Source organism: Oryza glaberrima, chromosome 10, assembly GCF_000147395.1.
Source record: "Oryza glaberrima chromosome 10, OglaRS2, whole genome shotgun sequence".
Taxonomy (NCBI): Eukaryota; Viridiplantae; Streptophyta; class Magnoliopsida; order Poales; family Poaceae; genus Oryza; species Oryza glaberrima.
Window position 1 is genome coordinate 7732585 of NC_068335.1, and position 21352 is coordinate 7753936.

The 21352-nt window shown below is 39.3% G+C and overlaps 2 protein-coding genes and 1 pseudogene across 2 annotated transcripts; all 3 read right to left on the reverse strand.

Annotated features, from left to right (window-relative positions):
* Positions 1 to 764: 764 nt before the first annotated feature.
* Positions 765 to 1573, reverse strand: LOC127753458 (TPD1 protein homolog 1B). The gene is made up of 3 exons (XM_052278937.1): positions 1501 to 1573; positions 1340 to 1417; positions 765 to 1226 (listed from the first exon to the last, which is right to left on the reverse strand). The coding sequence occupies exons 1-3, from the start codon at positions 1571 to 1573 to the stop codon at positions 868 to 870; spliced, it is 510 nt and encodes a 169-aa protein (XP_052134897.1). The 3' UTR covers positions 765 to 867.
* Positions 1574 to 4052: 2479 nt separating this feature from the next.
* Positions 4053 to 5360, reverse strand: LOC127785798 (uncharacterized; annotated as a pseudogene).
* A 10138-nt stretch (positions 5361 to 15498) lies between these two features.
* LOC127753399 (protein PYRICULARIA ORYZAE RESISTANCE 21-like) lies at positions 15499 to 16769 on the reverse strand. Its single transcript, XM_052278889.1, has 3 exons — positions 16712 to 16769; positions 16487 to 16568; positions 15499 to 16258 (listed from the first exon to the last, which is right to left on the reverse strand). The coding sequence occupies exons 1-3, from the start codon at positions 16721 to 16723 to the stop codon at positions 15840 to 15842; spliced, it is 513 nt and encodes a 170-aa protein (XP_052134849.1). The 5' UTR covers positions 16724 to 16769; the 3' UTR covers positions 15499 to 15839.
* Positions 16770 to 21352: the final 4583 nt, after the last annotated feature.

The window sequence follows — 21352 nt, forward strand, 5'->3', positions numbered from 1 at the left end:
GGATCTAAACATGGCCTAAAATCAACACACAGTGTTCTTTCCACAAAAACATGCACCAGCAGAGCACCATCAGCTAGAATCGGCACTTTTATAAAGAATAGGTGTTGATTTAACAAAAAAACCAGCACCAATACTTGTCCGGTTTTTAAAACAATCGACACCTTTAATTAATTTATTGTAGGTGCTAGTTAATTAAAAACTGACACTACAAATATATAAAATTTAAAATCGACTAGAAAAATGTAAATTTGACTGTCAATGACACGATCTATTCAGAGTCAAATCTACTGTTTTTATTTTTACTTATATAAGTTAAATTTTATAGTAATATATTACATATTAATTTATCTTATTACAAGTTTTTAAATTTTTGATATTTTATGGATGGCATGTTAATGTACCAGCGAGAAATGAAGACTTTAGTACTATATTTTTTTTATTTGTACTTGTCTACTTTAATGTAGAAGAACATAGCGATCCAATGGATCACTGCATGCCACGTGTGATTACAGGCTAAAGTGTGTCTCGTTGCGGATGGTCTGATGAGTTGAACTGGGACTGCTACGCATGAGGTCGTGGGCCAAGGCCCTTTACAGATGAGGCCGTGTGACAAGCGTGTTCTGGCAAACACGGTATCATGCTTGCCCAAACAATGGAATAATGAAAACCTGATAATTAAAGATAGTAACCTATTATATAGTCCTCCACATAATGCACACCAGGCACTTGCGCAGATAAAGTCGAAGCATGTCACCCATAGATAAATAAGCTCGATCAACTGAATGTCTGAAACATCGAAGACAGTACGTAGCTAATAGGCCAGTCGACTACGTACAACACATGCGCACGCATTTCCACTGAAAAAACCTACTCACACGCGACATTAGCTACGGCGAGCGGGTAGGCGAAGGAGTTGGAGTACTGGAAGGAGACGGCCTCGCTAGGGCCCAACCGGCCTCCGCCCTTCACCAGACAGTCGTTGAAGCCGATACGCTGGAACTGGCTGGGGTCGACGAGCTCCGCGGAGGCAAACTCGCCGCAGGAGATGTGGACGTCGTACACCGTGCACGCCGTGCAGACGTTGATGATTTCCACGCTGTAGGTCGGGATGCCGCTGGGGAGGTGCTCCGCGTTGTTCTGGTACACCACCACGTTCTGCTCCGAGCAGCTGTCCGGCTGCATCCGCTGCATCCAGTGGCGTCCGCCATTAGGAGAGTGATCTTCACCTGATGATGAACGCATGCATGCAGGGACATTGAGACAACTAATATATAAATTCATGTATCTAATGTATGAAATCAGAGGGTTTGGTCCTTGTGTATATGAGTATATAGCGTACTGATGTTGAGAAGCTTGTTCATGTTCAACGTCTTGGACTGCATCGCGGAGGAAGATGACTCGCCAGAGACTACTAGAGCTGCATTAAAATCAAGATGATGGTCACAGAGACGAAGCCAAACGCATGAGAAACTGAGAAATTTAGAATTGACAGCTGCATACCTTGGCTAGCTACGAGCAGCAGCAAGATGATGGTCACAGACGAAGCCAAACGCATCGTAGTGCAGTCGGCCATTGCCTTCTCTGTATAACCTGCAGCTAGATCTTACCTAGATTTGAAATAGGGTAGCAGTTGGCAGCAAACTGCCAAATACTTGCTCAAGCTATACAGGCATGCACTTCACTTGCCTGCCGGGAGTATATAAGTTCACCAGGCCATCTGCTCATGCATGTTTGCCTCTGCAAACATAGCACGCCACTTGACTCGGGAGAGGCAATGCATTAACTGAGACCGCGCGCATGCATGCACGCGCGCACACCATTCGAACGGTTGGCTTCGTCCCGCGGATAGGTCTCGATGCCGATTGGTTACCCACGACGGCATATTGGGTGGACTGCCGCCACGCGCGATGAAGCGGCCGGTGGACGGCTGCCACTCTATCGAAGATGCTGCCACCCGGACTGCCGCCCCCGCCCATAGCTCTACTATGGTGGTGTTTGGATCCATAAGTCCTAGGGACTTATTTTAGTCTTAGGACTAATCACTTTAGTCCATAGCTGTTTGGTTATAGGGACTAAAAGGGACTAAAGTTTATTAAATGCGCTGCACAATGACCATATTACCCCCTAAAACCATACAAAGTGGACTGCACCATGCCCCTTGCTGCAGCATGCTGTTTGCTGCCGCTGCTAGCACTTTACAAGCAAAACCATTGTTGCTGCATGACAGCACAACCAAATGCAAGCCAAATCAATGTTTCACCCCAACATCACATGTTTTAATCCATCATAATTTGGACAAATACACACCTTCAGCAAGCCGAATCACAAGCAATAACCCCCACATCATTTTCATCATCAATATCACAGCCCAATCACAGAAATTCAAAGAAGCTCATACACATCTCAAGTTGTTGAAATACATCACAGAAGTTTCAATGTTACAAATTACAAGCACTCATGGTTTAATTGACAAGTTAAACCAAATACAATTCACAATAAATTTGAACCATTCATTACATTCCTTTCAAAGACCACAATCCATCGGCAACCCAGTCCCGAAATTGGTTCATGACACGCGAGTCCAAATCGTTTGTTGGTTCACTAGATGGAGAAGAGGTTCCACCCAATGGATCATAATTTTCATCATGGTCACAATTGTTGAACTCTGTATTAGCCATTTGACTGTCTCTAATGAAATTATGAAGTGCTATGCATGCATGGATAATTCTGCTTTGTTTTTCCTGCGAGTAGCTAGGTAAACTAAACAAAATCCTCCACTTGTTCTTCAAGACCCCAAATGACCTCTCTATGACATTCCGACACGAAGAATGGCAGTAATTAAAGTGCTCCCTTCTTCCCCTTGGCAATGTGCTTTCGTTGTACTCTTGGAAATGATATGTTATACCCTTGTATGGTGCTAGATAACCCGGCCTATTTGGGTATCCCGAGTCTACGAGATAAAACTTTCCTGGAGGTGGCTTTGGAAACTTGGCACTAAATCTAGTTTGTGCATCATTGAATACCCTCATGTCATGAACCGAACCAGGCCAGCCAGCAAGCACGAAAGTAAATCTCATATCAAAGTCACAGACACACATAACATTCTGACTCTTCTCCTTATGTCTATTCCTATGTTGAACAACAGCTGAATTTGGCACCACAACTTGGATGTGAGTACCATCTATTGCTCCAATGCAATTATCCAAATATGGTGTGTACTGTGGAGAAAGCAATTTCTTATGGACTGTTGTGAATAAGGGATCTTTTGGCCTAATGATATCTTTTGCAAGTTTCAGTAGAGCGGTCAAAACTGCTTTGAACTTACTATGTACTGTTCTAAGAGACCTAACAAATCGGTCTTGGGCTTGCCTAACTGATTGGGGAGCACCTACTATCCACAAAAAAAAGACCCAAACACTCCATGGAATCCATTTTGTTTGTGGACTTCAACTCATATGATTCCACAAGCACAGAATGTAACCTCTCAAAAACTGGCCTGTGCATCCTAAACATGTTATAACAAGCAGTTCTATTGGCTAATGTTCTCATAACCCAATCATGTCCAGACTCAGATGCTACCCTTCTTGGAGCCTTATTAGAGTAAAGTTCCAAGTAATACATACCAATCATGCCGGCAAGCATACATGCTCTTCTCCTGTTCATTTCTCTTTTCTTCAAAATAGAAATGATAAGATCAATCTCCTCATCACTGCTATCTTCCTCACAGATATCTTCATCAGCACTGCCCTCACCATCCTGCAGGAATGACATATGCATAGAAAGGAAGCACATCATAAATATAATATGAACAAACTTCAAGAAGAAAAGAAGGGAATGTTTAAATAGGTCCACACATCACATGTTGATTACATCACATCACATCAAAGAAGTAGATAGTTCAACACAAAAGTAGTTCAGAACTAATGCAGCTAAGACTCAAGTAATGCAGATTAGACCCATCAAATGCAGCTAAGACACCACTAATGTAGCTAAGAAAGAGACCATATGCAGTAATGGTAGAGTGCCTCTAGTGCCGCTAAGAAAGGCACCATCTAATACAAATTCTTCTGCTGGTACCATCTCCTCAGCCACATAAATCTTGCTTCTTTAGTGCTAATGTTCTTAAACATAACTCTGTTATGATTGGAAGCAAACAACAGTGTGGCACAAAAGTATTCTACACTGTCTTCTGCTGCACCACACTCTACTGCCAACCTCTGACAGTGTGTCAATGACTCAACAATTTCTTCTTTCTTCTGCTCCTTTAACTTCTTGCTGTTAACAAGTTCAGTAATTAGGGTATTTGACTTATCACTTTCAGAGTTGAAAGAATTGAGCAGCCCCTTCATGAGCTTCACCATTGGGCTCTTACTTTTTTTCCCAGGACTAGAAGCTGTGGACACATCACAGCTGCTACTCCCTCTCTTCCTACTGTTAGTGCTCATGGGGCTGTTCTCATAACCATTCCCTACAGCTCTTTCCCCTCTAGCTGTCTCCCCTGCATCCCCTGCTTCTTCTTCTCCTTCCTCTTCATCTTCATCTTCAAAACCAGGGATATATGCTGTGGAACCATCAACTGCAACTCCTTGAAACATCTCTATAAGAAAATCTAAGTACTCAGGGTTGCCATGGCGAAATTTCTTGGCATCCCCCTTCTCCTGTATTGACACTTAATCAATATCACATAAAACTCTAAAATCATGTAAACTAGCTCAATTTTTGACAACTGCGTACCTTATTTTTTTTCCCACCAAGCATTTGATGCAATTATTTCTCCACTAGCACTTCTACCAGCTCCAGTTTGTTGGTTCAGTCACACCCAAGCAATGTACTAATTCTTTAGATGGGTGAATCTATTCTTTATCTGTTTGGTTGAATGCCTTAGGTTAGCCCTTTGGAAATATTTGGCCTTCAAATTCTGGTACCCTCTAGTTGTCCATGCTCCATTAGGACAATGCCCATCCCTTATTTCCTCACATGCTATTTCACACAATGTGTAAGTTTTTTCTTCTGTCCAATTTGCCTTGTCATACGTATTCTAGAAAAGAAAAACATGATTTAACCCTAAATTAACCACATGAACAACAAATGACATAATACAAATGCTTAGCTCACGGCATGCATAGCAATATCAATATCATGAGCAACAATTGGCATATTTCGCAATAGAACAGAACAAACATAATAGATTTGAACCATCGGGGGTTTACCATGTGCTGACCATTAGGACCAAAGTCATCTTCGTCTTCGTCGTTGCCGTCGTCCTCAGACACATATGTCCCTTGAGACGACGACGCACCGACTCGCCGTCCTCCTCCGAAGACTCCAAAGTTGAAGGCGGGTGGCCCGCTGTGCGACATGGATGTCCCATGACCTCGGACGCGTCCTTCGCTAGACGATGAGCCAGGAGGAACCCATCCTCGCATTCCCCTGCCAGATCCAGCGCCATTGGTCAACGACCTGCCACGGCCTCGTCCTCCTCCTCTCCCTCCGCGACTTCTGCCGCGTCCCCCTCCCCCCGCTGGAGGAGGACGTGACGGGGGGACTATGGATCTGCTCCCTGCCCGAATCGGAGGTAACCCAAGGCTACCCGGTTGAATGATCTGTTGGTAGGAGGCGAAATCGGGGAAGGCGTCGGCCTGGGAGTTCAGATTGAGGCCCCCTGATCCCCCTCCCCCAAAATGGATGCGGCGCCAGATCCACCATATCCTGAAGATCCCTGCGAGAAGCCGTAGTCGGAGCCGTCCATGTGGCCCGCTGGAGCTTTATTGAACGACTGGGAGAAGAAATCGTGAGGATTCCCCCCGCCATTGCTGATGCGCGATTCGTGAGGCTTGCGCGAGCGGCGTCGGCTTGCACGACACCGGCGAGCCAAGCGACGGGCAGAGGACTAGCTAGGCGGTGGGGGCTAACACAGGGAGACGGCAGCGAGGGCGCGGGGTTGTGAGGAGCGAGAGAGAGACGACGGTGAGGGCGCGGGGTTGTGAGGAGCGAGAGAGAGATGACGCGAGGAAGAGATGAGGCGAGGAAGAGAGTGGGCGAGGAAATGGATAGGGTTGGCTGGCGTGAAGGGGCAGTGGCTGGAAGAGAGCCACTTTTTCCCAATAAGCACCTCCATTTGGGACTTCTGGACTAATGCACTTTAGTCCCATTTTAGTCCCTCCTGTTTGGTACTCTAGGGACTTAAAGGGACTTAAAGTGGTGGGACTTCTTTTTTAGACCCTCAAAGAAACAGGGCCTATGGCTGGCGTCCAACCGGTTGGCGTGGAGAGGAGAAAGCGATTCTTCATATCCCTTAAATAGTTACAAAAAATATAAAAAACAACAAAGATAAATGCGAATGTGTATTAACCAATTTCAGTTTAATTTACTATTTTATAACTTGTAGAAGTCGAATTTGCTGCGAAGTGCGAAGTGGTATATATCATATTAATTTATCTTATTATTATTTTTAAAAGAACATAAATATTTAGATGTCATAAAATAAACAAGAGAATATTTTCTCGAGATGAATATTTATTTCCGTGGAGAGTAGTGAGTACTACATGGAGGAAGGAAGACTCACTGCTATAAAACACCATGTAGAGGCCGGTCTGTCTTATAGGTACTGATTTGCCTAAAACCGACACCTATAAAGAATTTTTCCACTTTTTATCGGGATATAATTAAGAAGAAATATCTATAACCAGTCATTGGTATCGGTTTATAACCAAAACCGGCACAAAAAGTCATATGTGCTAGTTTACAATTAAAACCGGCACCTATGATGCGCAACTTTTATATATATATATATATATATATATATATATATATATATATATATATATATATATATATATATATATGTATTTTTACCTAACTTTTTCATACTAAGTTGAAGATTACCTTTATATGAAATTTGTAGTGTTCCACGAGATCTACAACCTGATAGTTAATTACTTTTTGATTTGAGGTAGTTTGGGTATCCGAAAATATATTGTAAAGTCTCAAATCTATTTGGATAAGTGAATTTTCAAAATTTCTAAACGATCTCAGATGGAGGCAAAACCTATACCTTTTGACTACCCTCATTAGTACTGCTAAATTGGTGCCGATCACATATAAGGGGTTTGGAACCAACACCAATAAGAGATTTTCTACTGGTGTCTAAATCAAGAGAGATAACATTAGTGCATGCATGGACAATATAAATATTTGGGGACTAGGAGCGTTTGCTTCATGTATTGATTCCAATGATTCAAATCATTTTGATGAATTTTAAAGCTAACTAGTAATTTGTCCGTGCTAACGCTACGGTGACAATATGTATCACATATAAACAATCAAATCGAACTGTAAGTTCTTGTAATTTGCCAATGCAACATCCTCTTCATCCAATATTATTAGTTTGGACGATTTGTGGTTTAGTTTAGCCACATGACACGATGGATTGATCGAGTAAGATTGGTATATTGTTCTGGGTAAAGGTGTGAGTACAGCTTAATTCCTCACATGTGTTGTTGGTTGTTTGATAAATGATCTGTCGATCCCATAAACCAACTTTTAGCTATGTTTCTTAACATAGCCACAGTTAGACATATAGCCAGCAATTGGCCTTTTTTTTTTGGGAATAGAGGGTGTATATTTGCTTGATAAGCTACTTGCCAGCAGGGCAATTACTTAAGTACCAGAGAGTTAAATTGAGCAACCCGATTCATTCAGCATCAGCTGAACACATAAGTCAGTTTCTCCAAAATAATGCACTACGAAATTCCTTGCCCATGATTCTAGCAAGTCTCACTACAACAAAAACCTTATGTAAAGGCTCTTTTGTAGAGACAATTTTCAAAATGCATCTAAGTTTTGAAGCTCTATAGTCTAGAGACACTTTTTAGAGGCACTTTCAAAATCGTCTAAATATTTCTACTCTAGAGACACTTTAAAGACATTTTTAGCATACTTTGTTAAATTTATCTTGTAGAGACATCTTTTCGGCACTTTAAGATTTGCCTCATATGTAAAGATATTTTCTTAAGGCACTTAAAACGATGTAAAGGTATTTTTCCAAATATTAATATATATCAAGTTACTAGATATAAGTAACACAAATCACATATTTACATGTAATTATATGATGTTGAGATGGTTAGTGCATTGAAGATAAAAATGGTCAACTCAAGAGGTCATGAGTTCAAGGATTGGCAAGGGTTAATATTTTTCTTTCTTTTTTCATATTGATTTGCCATAGTTCCCACAACGTATTAATGCAAATAGAGACATCTTATACAATGACTCTTAGTTCGTAGAGACAATTCACCAAAAGGCACTTATGAGACACTCTTCAAAATGTCTCAATAACACTGAAAGGCATTTTAAAAATGTATTAATGCCTCTACAAAGTGCCTCTATTTGCATAGAGACATCTTATAAAATGACTCTTAGTTTGTAGAGACAATTCACCAAAAGGCACTTATGAGACACTCTTCAAAATGTCTCAATAACACTGAAAGGCACTTTAAAAATGTCTCTACAAGGTATATTTGTTGTTGTGTCTATTTGCAGGCGACCCCAAAACTGCATATAAAGACAAATTGTAAGTGAAGTTACCTTGACTTTCCACAAGTACTACATAAATAACTCCCTTAAACCACAAGTCATGCAAGACCATAGATCTTAGGGCGACGCTCCGGTGCTCTCTAATTGTAGTATTCTACTACAAGTAGAATTAATCTCGACCGTTTATTTTAAAGGGTAGATTAGTAATCTCTTAATACAGACTAGGGGCAATTTTGGCATGGGATGATTTCTCTGTCTCGGTCGCTTGTTCGCATCAGGTCCGATGCAATCTCGCCCCAAGCCCCTGACGCCGCATCATGTCATCGCTACCACCTGTGAAAAAAAAAGGTTTTCGCTACTCCCGGTAGGCGGCGGCGCGGCGAAAATCGTCGGCGGCGCTGCCAGTGGCTCGGCGCGACGAATCCTCAGCTGGCCACTCCTCCCACCCCTGACCTGTCTATCCATTCCCATTCCTCTCTCTCTTCCCCACCATGCGTGTGAGCTCGCTACTCCTCCTGGAAGGCAGCGGCGCAGTGAAAATCGCCGGTGGCGCTGCCAGTGGTTCGGCATGGCGAAATCTCAGGTGGCCACTCCTTCCACCCCTCACCTGTCTATCTGTTTCCATTCATCTATCTTCCTCACCGTGCGTGCGCGCTGGAGAGCGCAAGTCCTGCCGGCGGCGGCGGTTGTGCATCACATCCCTTCCCGCCGATGGCTAATCTCTGCAACGCTCCCCTCTACTTCCATTCCCCTTCGCGAAGTGAGAATGGGGCACTAGCTTGTGGCAGCAATATTCCATCCTCTTCTGCAGAGGGATCAAAGAACGGCGACATGATTATTTGTGCTGGATGAGAATCACCCAGGTCATAGCAACATCAGTATCTTAGGTCTACTCTGGTGGCACTTTGATCCCTCGACACCAAAAGGTCTACAAGATCAGGTATATAGATAGCAATAATCATGTGATTCATTTTACGCCAAAGAAAATGCGACTCATTTGGAATGGTGGAGTTGGTTACTCAGAGAGCTTATTAATGATATGTCAGCTCAGGTATGCATCAAGATTAGCATCGTCACACAATTTTACCTTATGTATGCATGCCAGCTTACTGTTTTTCATAGCTGTGTTTTGGGGTTTCTTTCATGTGTTTACTGCCATTTTCACATTCCCACAAGAGAGGAAACTGTAGTAATTGTTCAATAGTTTAGAGTGGCATTGAATTGATGCAGTTGATGAAACGAGCATAATTTTATTTTGGGTGGTTGTATTAATTTTTATTACTTATGATGTATATATGACATAAGCTTATATTTGGGTGCTTGTACTGATTTTTTTTTTGTACTTATTCATAGGTGAGGTCTGACATAATGAATTCGAGCTATTTGAGCCTAGAGGATCAGGAAGAGTATAAAATGATGGGTAATGTGGTTTTTTCAAGCGAGGAGGAAGGTTACAAATTCTATTTAGGCTATGCAAAGGGCAAGGGTTTTAGTGTGAGGAAAAACAAGTTGAAGCGGAAGGACGGGGAGATCATATGGAGGCAATTTGTATGTTCATGTGAAGGGCACATGGAGTTGAAGCACTTTGAGAGGATAGACCGGAAAAGGGAGCCACGTGACCTGACCCGCTGTGGTTGCTTAGCTAAGCTTGAGATCGAGCTGAACGAGGAGAAGGGAGTGTGGTTTGTTAAGGAGTTTGATAACCAACATACGCACGAACTTGCAAATCCTGACCATGTTGCAACTTTAGGAGTTCATCGTGTGATGAGTGATTCTCAGAAAGCCCAAGCGGTCGAGCTTCGCATGAGTGGCCTTAGGCCCTTTCAAATCATGGAGGTTATGGAGAATAACCACGATGAGTTGGACGAGGTTGGTTTTGTGATGAAGGACCTATATAATTTCTTTACTCAGTACAAGATGAAGAATATCAAGGGTCGGGATGCTGAAGATGTGTTGAAATATCTGACAAAGAAGCAAGAAAAAGATGCAGAATTTTTCTTCAAATACACCACGGATGAGGAATGGCGTCTTAGGAATGTGTTTTGGGCATATGCTGAATCGCGTATTGACTATGCTGCTTTTGGTGGTATTGTCATTTTCGATAGCACTTATCGTGCGAACAAGTATAATCTTCCTTTCATTCCTTTCATAGGAGTTAAACCACCATAGAAGTACAACAATTTTTGGGTGCGGAATTCTATCCAATGAGTCCGTAAATTCTTACTGTTGGCTCCTTGAGACTTTTTTGGAGGCAATGCATCAAGTGCATCCAAAATCAGTAATAACCGATGGCAACCTAGCAATGGCGAAGGCTATCAGTAAGGTCATGCCGGGTGCTTACCATAGATTTTGTACTTGGCATATAGAGGATAATATGAGTCGTCACCTGCGTAAGCCAAAACTCGATGAGCTAAGAAAATTAATTTATGAGAGTATGGACGAGGAGGAGTTTGAGAGATGTTGGGCTAATTTTAAGAAGAATGGAGGCACAGGAAATGGACAATGGACCGCTTTGATGTACCGACTAAGGGAGAAGTGGGTAGCTACCTATACATATGGGAAATACTTGTTGGGTATGCGCAGCAACCAGCGTAATGAGTCATTGAACTCAAAGCTTCACACCCTTCTGTAGAGAAACATGTCACTAATGGGCTTAGTCAAACATGTTAAGTTGTGCATACAACGTCTGTGTAAGAAGGATGCTTAGTTGGACGCTAAGTGTACCCTTTCGGTCCTTCTTTGTAGAATAGACGCCGACCCATTGGAGAAAGACGCTACCCATATATACACAGCAGTTATGTTGAAGAAAATCCGTGCATGGATACGGCTAATTGTTGGACTTGAATTCATTAGTGGGACTAATCAAGATGGTTCGACACTGTATGTTGTTGGTTTGAAGGAAGATAATGAGGTGTGGGATGAAGTGAGGGTTACTTTTAAAGGCCAGGCGTTGCCAGGTGTGAAATGTCACTTTCTGAAGATGGATTGCGAAGACATCCCCTGCTCACACATTTTTGTTGTACTCAAATTCCTTGGTTTTGACATCATCCCTCGTTGTTGTGTCGTAGATAGTTGGACAATGGGAGCAACGGCGGCATTTAGGTCAGACAAGAATAACGATCCTAATGTGTGGTCTGAACACATGGTTCGTTATCGCAGCCTTCGAAATATGGGTAGTGATGCTTTCTTTGAGGCTGCTAGGAAACTAGAGCAGACAAAAAATGTGATGGATTTCTTAAACGGGGTTTTGGATAAAGGATTGGCATCCCATGAGAACATCGTGGCCGCAGATTTTGGTCCTATGCCAACTCACTTTTTGTCTAGTAACCAGCCATTAGAGAAGAGAGTCCTTGATCCTGATGAGATTAGGGCAAAAGAAGCTCCATCGAAGAGAGAAAGGCCATTCCGTGAGACATTGAATGCAAATAACTAATAAGGTAAATGTGGCTCACAAACTTTATAATTTTTGTATTAATGGCATTGTTTTTTATTGGTTTAATGGCAGCAATAGCTATTATTTGTAGTGTGCAAACAAGAGGTTTTTAACCTCCCCCAATACTTTTTTTTGGGATTAGCTCACTACTAGTACATAACTATGAAAATACTGCAGTTCAGAGACACACTCCTGTGCTACGCGGCATGTGAAGCCCCATTAATACTTGAATTGGGGATATGACACCTTTTGTTTTTATTTGTTATAGGTCATGCTTGGATATGGTTTGATCCATCAGATGCTACATTTCTACTCCTTTCTTTTGGCATGTTCCTAATGGTGGATAAGATGCTAATGCCAGTGAAAAATTAATCACTCCAATTTTTTAGTCCCCTTTTTCTTCAATGGTGAATGTTAAATTGGTTTTCCTTACATATCAATTTATATATAACTTTTATCTTGTTTATCCAGCCTTCTTGCTGCAAAATATAGTCCATATGATGTTTACAGTTTTGTAATGGCACTTTGTAAGTGCAGTATGTTAGTATTTCATTGTGCTTCATTGTGATAGGTGTGGAGCCTGCCAGTACATATCCTAACCTAGGAATGCCACCTGAATGGTATGGATCATTAGAATGGGTGTTTCCAGAGGTGCAGTATAGTAGCATGTGTATAAAGATTGCCATCTCAACTGGAGGTTTTTGGCTTTCAACTGGAGACTAAAACAGAGTAGTACTTGTAGTGAGTTTTTTAAAAAAATTCCACATATTTTAGCCAACAACTGAAATCGATTGATCAATGACACCTTTTAATACATTTTCTTTTAAACAAAATATGACACTTTTTGTTTTTATTTGTTATAGGTCATGCTTGTTTTGGTGACCCAGGTTTTGAAGGATGGATGAGATCCATAGAATCAGAGTACAAGGATAAATTTCGTGGATGGGTTGGATTTACTGTTCTAGTTTCCCACCGAATAACTGCATGGTATGGAATATAACTTCGCCAATAATAGCTCATTTGTCAGCTAAGGATGCATTTGCATTTGAAATCTCAATGAATTTTGCTGATAAAGTTACATTTGAAATCTGGATGCTTCTCTTTTTGTACAGTTGTGATATATTGTTGATGCCATCCAGATTCGAACCTTGTGGCCTCAATCAGCTATATGCTATGCAATATGGTATAGTGCCTGTTGTTCATGGAACTGGAGGCCTCAGAGTAAGCTTTCCTATAGTGTGATACTTAAGTTAGCACCAAGGCAGAGCTGCTCATTTCTTTTAGTTATTTTTGCTAGTGTCAAGAGAGCAAAGTGAAATTGCTGCAGATGTCACTTTGACAGTTTTACTGTTTGGTTTGAACGACTACCTAGATGTTTCTTTGCATTTGAACAAACGGTTTCTCGATCTGCAGAGATCACAACATATTTCCCCTGATCAATGCAAGCAATGGATGTACTGCTAATTAAGATGCCTCTAATGCATAATAATATGGTGAGAGGAAGAATGTTAACCTTCCAGGAGTTATTGTTGATCTCCCGACACTTACTAATTTTCAGGTTAAGAATCAAGAGGAAGTGGCTAACTTTGATGATATCCTGGTAAAATCTGTTGCTTTTATGGTTGCAAGAGTTGATTTGTTGATCTCTCGACACTTACTAATTTTCAGGTTAAGAATCAAGAGGGAGTGGCTAACTTTGATGATATCCTGGCAAAATCTGTTGCTTTTATGGTTGCAAGAGTTGATTAGGGAATGGAAATTCCAATAGAGAAGATCTTATGCATAGATGGGAACTCCGACTTATAATACATGCGATTTGTGTAAATGAATGTTAGTTCATCTTTAAGAAACATATGTTGTCCCTAGGAAAGATGAAATGGAAATATTATGGTCTACTGTTCAGTTTGGATAAAAATATAGGAAGATATTATTTTCGGAAAAGCTAAAAATGTGGCGACAATTTTTTCTCTACAAATCTGTCGATTTTTTTATCCATCAGATCGGTGTTGAGATTCGTGCTAGGGTATGGGAGGAACAAAACCAAACCTCATGCAAGCACAAGGAATCTAGCTCAGGACCTCCTTGTCATAAACATCACGCGTCCACCGCACGAGCAAGCTGCCGTTTCTAAATTGAAACTAAACTTACATACTACTTACACACCACTTATATATATAATTAGTATGCAATTTTGTGATTTACACGTGTAATTTTTAGGACTTACATATGTAATTTTGGGACTTACATTGTAAATACACTAAAATAGACTTACAATGTAAATACATGCCGACTATTTTTTGGTGAAAAATATGGCGTTATAAATATAGCTACTCCCATACAAAAATATTGTGCTTGACATGTTAAAAACTGATAAGATATACTCAACTTCATCTCTTGAAGTTGTTAATATCCCTTGATATAGGCTTCAAAATATCCACCCTTGTTCCTCCAAAAAATACAGTACCCTTTACTGCGAGGGGTAATAGTGTAGTAGGATGAAATCTGATCGTCGATTTATATGGGTATTTTAGAACTTTTGCTCAAGCGTTAATTTTGACTTTCCTTTCTAAACTAGTGTTCGTTTAGCGCGGCAGTGTGCCTCTTCCTCTCGCTGCTCGATCGGAGTCGCGAGTCAGGCGTGCCGCTGCCGCTAGCCGGCTCATCACCGCTAGGCGGTAATTGCCTCGTGCCCCTCCTCGATGCCAAATTAATGCCAATGTTTTCATGCATCAAGAAGAAACGAGCAGCCTTGTCGATCTTGTATCGTGTGTTTGATTAATTTTCAATTACTCATACACGTGCAGATAAAATTGATCATATTAACCGCATATCCTTAAAACACGAAAAAAAGGAGATGTCTGCCAAAATTCAGTTGGTTAGAGACGGCTAGGAAGCTCGTGAATTTACGTACTCAATCTCTTTCATATTATAAGACTTTTAGCATTGTCCGTTTCACAATGTAAGTCATTCTAGTATTTTCCATATTTATATTGATATTAAGGAATTTAGATAGATATATGTCTAAAATTCATTAACATCAATATGAATGTGGAAAATGCTAGAATGACTTATATTGTGAAACGGATGAAGTAATAAATCTATATATGTATATATGTCTAGATTCATTAACATATATGAATGTGGGTAATGTTGTCTTATAATATGAAACGGAGGAAGTAACTGCCAGGCGCATTTTCTTCCAAATCTACCCCCGTGCGGATTCTACTGTCCATACAACATGGTGTAGTATAAATTAATTTGATCCGTTGGATCAAGATGAATGGATGGCCCATATTCATCCATAGGTACTCTAAAAATTCCCCGGAAAAAAACATCTAGAGTTGTGTGCGTTCTTTTATTAGTGATCTCACTGCCAGATTAAACACATGTACTGCAAATTTATCATTGCATAAGAGGAGCATAATCATCAAAACCAGGTAAATGACAGTGAAATGAACCGGAAACCATACTAGCAAACAAAAGAGTGAAACTGCTTCCTAATATGTACAGAGGTTCCAAAACAGCTCGCCTTTCCAGAAGTAACTGTTTACAAAATTAATCAATTACTTCCACAAGTTAATAGTACAAATGTGCATATCAATAATCTGATTTGTACTTTCAAGTGAAAATTCATATGTGGATGATATCACTGGTCCAACTCTACAATGATATTCTTCTTTTTTTTATGGGAAAGGCATATAACAGTGTAACTAAAGTGCAGAAATGCAAATTACATGAAATTTGTACTCGCCATTATATTGTACTTACATGTAAATTAAAGCTTCTACTAAAGGTATATCTTATTTCTTTAATTAGTATTGTCTTCTCCCAAATTTATGATGGAATTACGAGATCACCCGGGCGTCATCCATCACATGATACTGCAAGCAGGAGATGGTTCATCATAGGTGAACTGGACGACGGAGCAGCCTCCTCCTCCGATCGGCACGCAGTAGCACGGCGGTGCCGCGCCGCAGCAGCGGCAGCCGTAGCCTCCCCCGCAGTGACAGCGGCACTGACCGAGACAGAGGCAGGCGCGACCCGGCGCCACCCCGGCGCCACATATGGTGCCGAACGCCGCCCTGGCTGCGGGCGCCGGCTGAGGTGGTGGTGGCGGCGGCGGTGGCGGCACCCTGTTCTTCTCTCTCTCCTTCTTGAGGTGGATGTCCTTGATCACGCTACCGGCCTTGCGGCGAAGCTTGCAGGGGAGCACGAGTGGGTCGAAACCACCGGAGATCGCCACCGTCCCGGCCTTGTCGTCGTACATGATCGCCCTGATGTCCTCACTCTCTGCAAATGCGTTGTGCCAAGAAGACAAGCTAGTAACATGCAACTTCAATTGCAAGACTGCAGCAAGTATGATACTTTGATAGCATGTATTTATACTTTTCATACTTTTCCAGAATAGTAAATCAATATCCATGAGAATATGATCGATGTTTGGCAGGTGAAATGAAAGATCGAAAGATACACTTTGTGCAACTAGAATGGAGTTGGAGTATGGTATGATCTGATTACCTTGCAACTTGCACAGGGTTTTCCGTATCTTTGTGAGGGAGCGGCAGCAACAGAGATCAACCGTGATGACCAGCGAGGACTCCTGCGTGAATTGATCACTCCAAGTTAGTACAACAATTTGATCATCAACTAGAACAAGAATGCTAATTATCAGTAGTAAGGAAAATGAGAGAAGAAATCTGAAACATTAATAATGTGAGTTGAGAATTACGAGCTGATTCTCACCTTCTGTTCCATTAGAGAGCTGCGTCTGTTGGGTGTTCCGCCTCTGCAAGGAGACGAGAACAACTAGCACACAAACATTTTGCATACTGACGGAGTATTTAACAACAGGTTTCACCACTGGAGTGGTGCTACGTGTAGGTTGGTAAATATGTCCGCGTATGTGATTACGGCAATAACTTAGAGGTCAAAACCTGGCTCTGGTCGTTGTCAAATTTCTTCGGGGAGGGCAGGAATATAAATTCATTTATATTTGTACTAAAGGATTTCAAAAATTGTTGAAATAACTTTATTATCTTTTGTTTATACTACTACGTTCTTAGAACATTGGCGCTGGTTCATAATAAGATGGTGGCATGGGCACTGACGGCAATATCAATGGAAGCAATAGTAATGGACTAATGGCTATGCGAAACATCTTGGTGATGGCTTTGGTCATGGAGGATCTTCCTAATCTTTTATTACAAAAAATTAATTGGTCCATTAAGCCGTACGTTTGGGTTGGATGGTTATGGTCTTTGGGCTTAGGGTTGACAAGTTAAATGGAGCCGTGGATTCACGAATAATTTATGAAATATTAGCTAATTATTTTTTAAAAAATAGATCGATATAATTTTTAAAGCAACTTTTTTTTAAAAAAAAAAACTAGTACCATTTAGCAGTTCGGAAAGCTAGCATACGTGGAGGGAAAGCTAGCATACTTGTAGAACTTATGACTTTTTATATGCTTTAAAGTGATGTGGAAGATATCCAGTGATGCGTATAAACCATTCATAAGGTGCACAGCGGATCGGCAAGACTTTTGGAGTATGGCTGTGTTAGTTCTCTTCAAACTTTCAAAAATTCCGTCACATCAAATATTTGGACATATGCATAAAGCATTAAATATGGAAAAAAACCAATTGCACATTTTGCATGTAAATTGCGAGACGAATTTTTTTAGCCTAATTATGCCATGATTTGACAATATGGTGCTACAGTAAACATTTACTAATGATGGATTAATTAGGCTTAATAGATTCATCTCATAGTTTAGAGGCGAAATCTGTAATTCGTTTTGTTACTAGTCTATATTTAATACTTTAAATGTGTGTCCGTATACTTAAAATTTTTTTTGAAAAGGAACTAAACACGGTATGTAATATTTGTCTCTTCTAAACTCTGTTTGGACGTGTGGATGCATTAATTATTGTACTATAGGAAAAAAAAAGGGTGCCGAAGTGGATTATTGACTGCTTATGAATCGAGTGATGAAATAAACCTTTAGTATGGATCTACTAATAATCTCTCAGATAATAATATTTTACATTTAGGATGATTTGGTAAAACTTTTAAAGTTTCAAACATAACTAGCTGGGTGGCCTGCGCACCCATATAAAATTATATTTTTTTTAATATGATTTTACTTAAAATTTATTAAATAGTTATCTCGTTGTCTTAAGATTTTGAAAAACCAGACCTTATCATCCTCATCTTTCTAATTTTATATTTTAAAAGTCACACCAATTGCTACCCTTATTTCTGTCATATCCTTCTTTATTTGCTTGCTCAATCTAGTTTCTATTCATTCTCCTTATAACCTTTAAAAGATGAATCTAAAAATTTTTAGAGTTTATTGTCCGGTTAGGCTTCATCTTTATCATTTACTCCACTTTATAGAAGTCCTGTCAAACGTTGCCATTATACTCCTCTATGGCCGTCCACTGGCTCTTCTCTTTATTATCATTGGTATTTTAAAAATCGAACATAATTATTGTTTAGGTTTATTTTTTACTTTATAAAAGTTCTGCCAAAACGTCAGCGACTTTATCATTGTACTCCTCTACGGCTCGCCCGCTGCAGCCCTTCTTTATTGTCATTGAGATTTTAAAATCAAACATGATAATCATTGGGTTTTTTTTACTTTTAGAAGCACAAACCTTAAAAATTGGACCTTATAGTTTGTAGAACTTATTGTCTTTGGGTTTTAGTTTTTTATAAGTTTTAGAAATCCCATCAAACATTGCCACTATACTCCTCTACAACCCGCCTGCCGCCTAGTTATTGGGATTTAAAATCGTTTGAATTCATTTTTTACTTTCTAGAAGTCCCATCAACCATCGGCGGCTCTGCCATTGTACTCCTGTACGACCCACCCGTTGTCTCTCATTTTTATTGTCATTCAGATTTTAAAAATCAAATATGATTATCATTAGGGTTTATTTTTTTTATTTTTACTTTCTAGAAGTCCCGCCAACCGCCTTGACCGGTTGCTTCATGACCTGCCCGTCATCCTTTCTTTTAATTGTCATTAGGATTCTATTTGGTGATTTATTAATAGTTCTTAGATGTCCCATCAACCGCCACCACTCTATGCCTTTATAGGCCTATTACTTAATTAATCTCGTCATGTGTTTTAGATGGCCTTTTTCTTTCAATAGTCTTTATTTTTTATCACCAATTTTAGTTATTTATAAATTGTATTCTAGTTGAAATCTTATCTTTCTTTTTTAAATTTCAGAATTTATTTTATCTTTTGTTTCGAATTTTAACTGATATCGTATTGTGTTCTTTTAATATTTTTATTATTTATTATTTTTAATTTTAGTTATTTCAAATTTGTATTCCTACTTGAACTCATTTTTTAATTTGTCTAATTTTAGATTTTATTTTATTTTTTATTCAAAAATTTAATTAATCTACTATTGGATTCTTATACGTACTCTTATTCCAATATTACTTATATTTAATTCCGAATTTCAGTTAATTTTAAATTGTATTACTATTTGAACTCTTTTTTCTTTTCCTTTTCTAATTTCTATTTTTTTTAATTTTTTTCGAATCTTAATAATATCGTATTGGGTTTTTAATTTTTTTTAATTTCAATATTGCTTAATTTTAATTCCGAATTTTTGGTTATTTTTAAATTGTATTTCTACTCGAACTCTTGTTTTCCTTTTTTTAATAATTTTGGATTTTATTTTTTTTCTGAATATTAATTAATCTCGTATTGGGTTCTTATAAGGAATCTTCCTTGAATAGTGCTTATTTTTAATTTTGAATTTTAGTTATTTTTAAATTGTATTTCTAGTTGGACTCAGCTTTTATTTTCCTTTTTTAATTCCAATTTTTAGATATATCTAAATAGTACTCCTTCTTTATTCTGAATTTTCATGATTTTTTAAATTTATTTGGAATTATTATTGAAAACCATTTTTATAATTACCTAGTATAGTTTCTACAGCCTAGGAATCGATCATTTGTTTTTTCTTTTTATGGAAGCTGCAAGTCGGAGGGGTCTTGAAGTCAAATCCGACTCTCATTAGTCCCAAGCCACGCATGGAATCAGATTAGTACTAACCTTTTATTTCTTTTATAACTGTGTCATACGGACTCCAAAACATATTCGAAATCTAGATTTTAGTGCGATCAATCTCCACCGTTATAATCTATATCCACCATGATCCAACGCTGTTGAGTTTTCTATTTTTCTTCGATTAATGTGGTAATTTCTAGTCTCCACAGCGAATATGGTGCCTCCTTTCAAAGCTGTTTTAATAATATAATAGATAGATAGATTTTTTAATAAGTTTATAAAATGTCTACGATATTATCATCATACTTTTCGAGTCAAATATGCATATATCATTTTTCTTAACTAAGCATGTGGGGAATTATTGGTGGTTAGAATTTTATAAGTTTTATCAAATTGTGATTTGTGCCAAACACCAAATATTAACATCGGAGATAGTACTAATTACAATGACATAGCACCACGTACCATTGCTCGGACGGACGCTGTCTGCGTTCTGGATGCTCTCTTCTTCGTTGGAGGCTTTGTCTGGAAGATCCTACCCTACAATGTCTTGTGTTTTGTGTTCTAGTGCTGCCGCCGCAAGTGTTCTTTTGTTCATCGTGTAGGTATTTGGCCGATTTTCCCTAACTAATTGTGCATGTGTGAGGTTTATGGGTCAGGTATTCCTGTAAAAACTTGACCATGTCTTTTTCTTCTTAAATAAGAATAGGTGCTCCCTTTCCTTTTTTGATGTTTATACGTAAATAAAACACCATGTGCCTTCCTAGTCAGAATATGAGAGAGGGGAAAAAAATCAAGGTTGACGTGCTGATTGTAGTATTTTTTTATTTTGGCCTTTACTTTGTTTTGTTCGTTGTTTATTATTTGTTAGTATGTTAATATCATCACTATTCATCCATGTAGGTGCCATGTTATCAAAAACCATCCCAGTTTGCATAGAAAGATGAAATGCTGATGGTTTTGAGAGTAGGAGAGCAATAGTGAATGAGTGATTTCATACTTGAGGGAATAAAATTTGAGAAAAGCCATAGTTGATGAATCTAATATGAACATGATTGGCTAGATCCGACAAACACGTCATAAAAATATGCAATTAGACACCTTACCTTCTCATGGAAGAATAATACTAAATAAATATATTCACGAAAAATAACGAAATATTGTATGTTATAAACCAAACAAATAATTTATAGCAAGCGGTCTACATAATTTGGACATATTTGATAGCACTCAACCGAATATGGAGTTGGAGTAGCTCTATCATTTCTACTACTACGTATTTTGTGAAACAGATCCACCCATTTCATTCTTAACAAATTGATGATCACTACCGGACAAGAATCTTATAA

What these genes read in the sequence shown, in the direction of transcription:
- LOC127753458 (XM_052278937.1), bottom strand. Translation starts at nt 1,573, where the DNA reads ATGGCCGACTGCACTACGATGCGTTTGGCTTCGTCTGTGACCATCATC. An exon ending in GCTGCTCGTAGCTAGCCAAG is followed by an intron (nt 1,418 to 1,500) that starts GTATGCAGCTGT and finishes ATTTTAATGCAG; the next exon opens with CTCTAGTAGTCTCTGGCGAG. An exon ending in GAACAAGCTTCTCAACATCA is followed by an intron (nt 1,227 to 1,339) that starts GTACGCTATATA and finishes GTTCATCATCAG; the next exon opens with GTGAAGATCACTCTCCTAAT.
- LOC127753399 (XM_052278889.1), bottom strand. An exon ending in AACCCTGTGCAAGTTGCAAG is followed by an intron (nt 16,259 to 16,486) that starts GTAATCAGATCA and finishes ACGCATTTGCAG; the next exon opens with AGAGTGAGGACATCAGGGCG.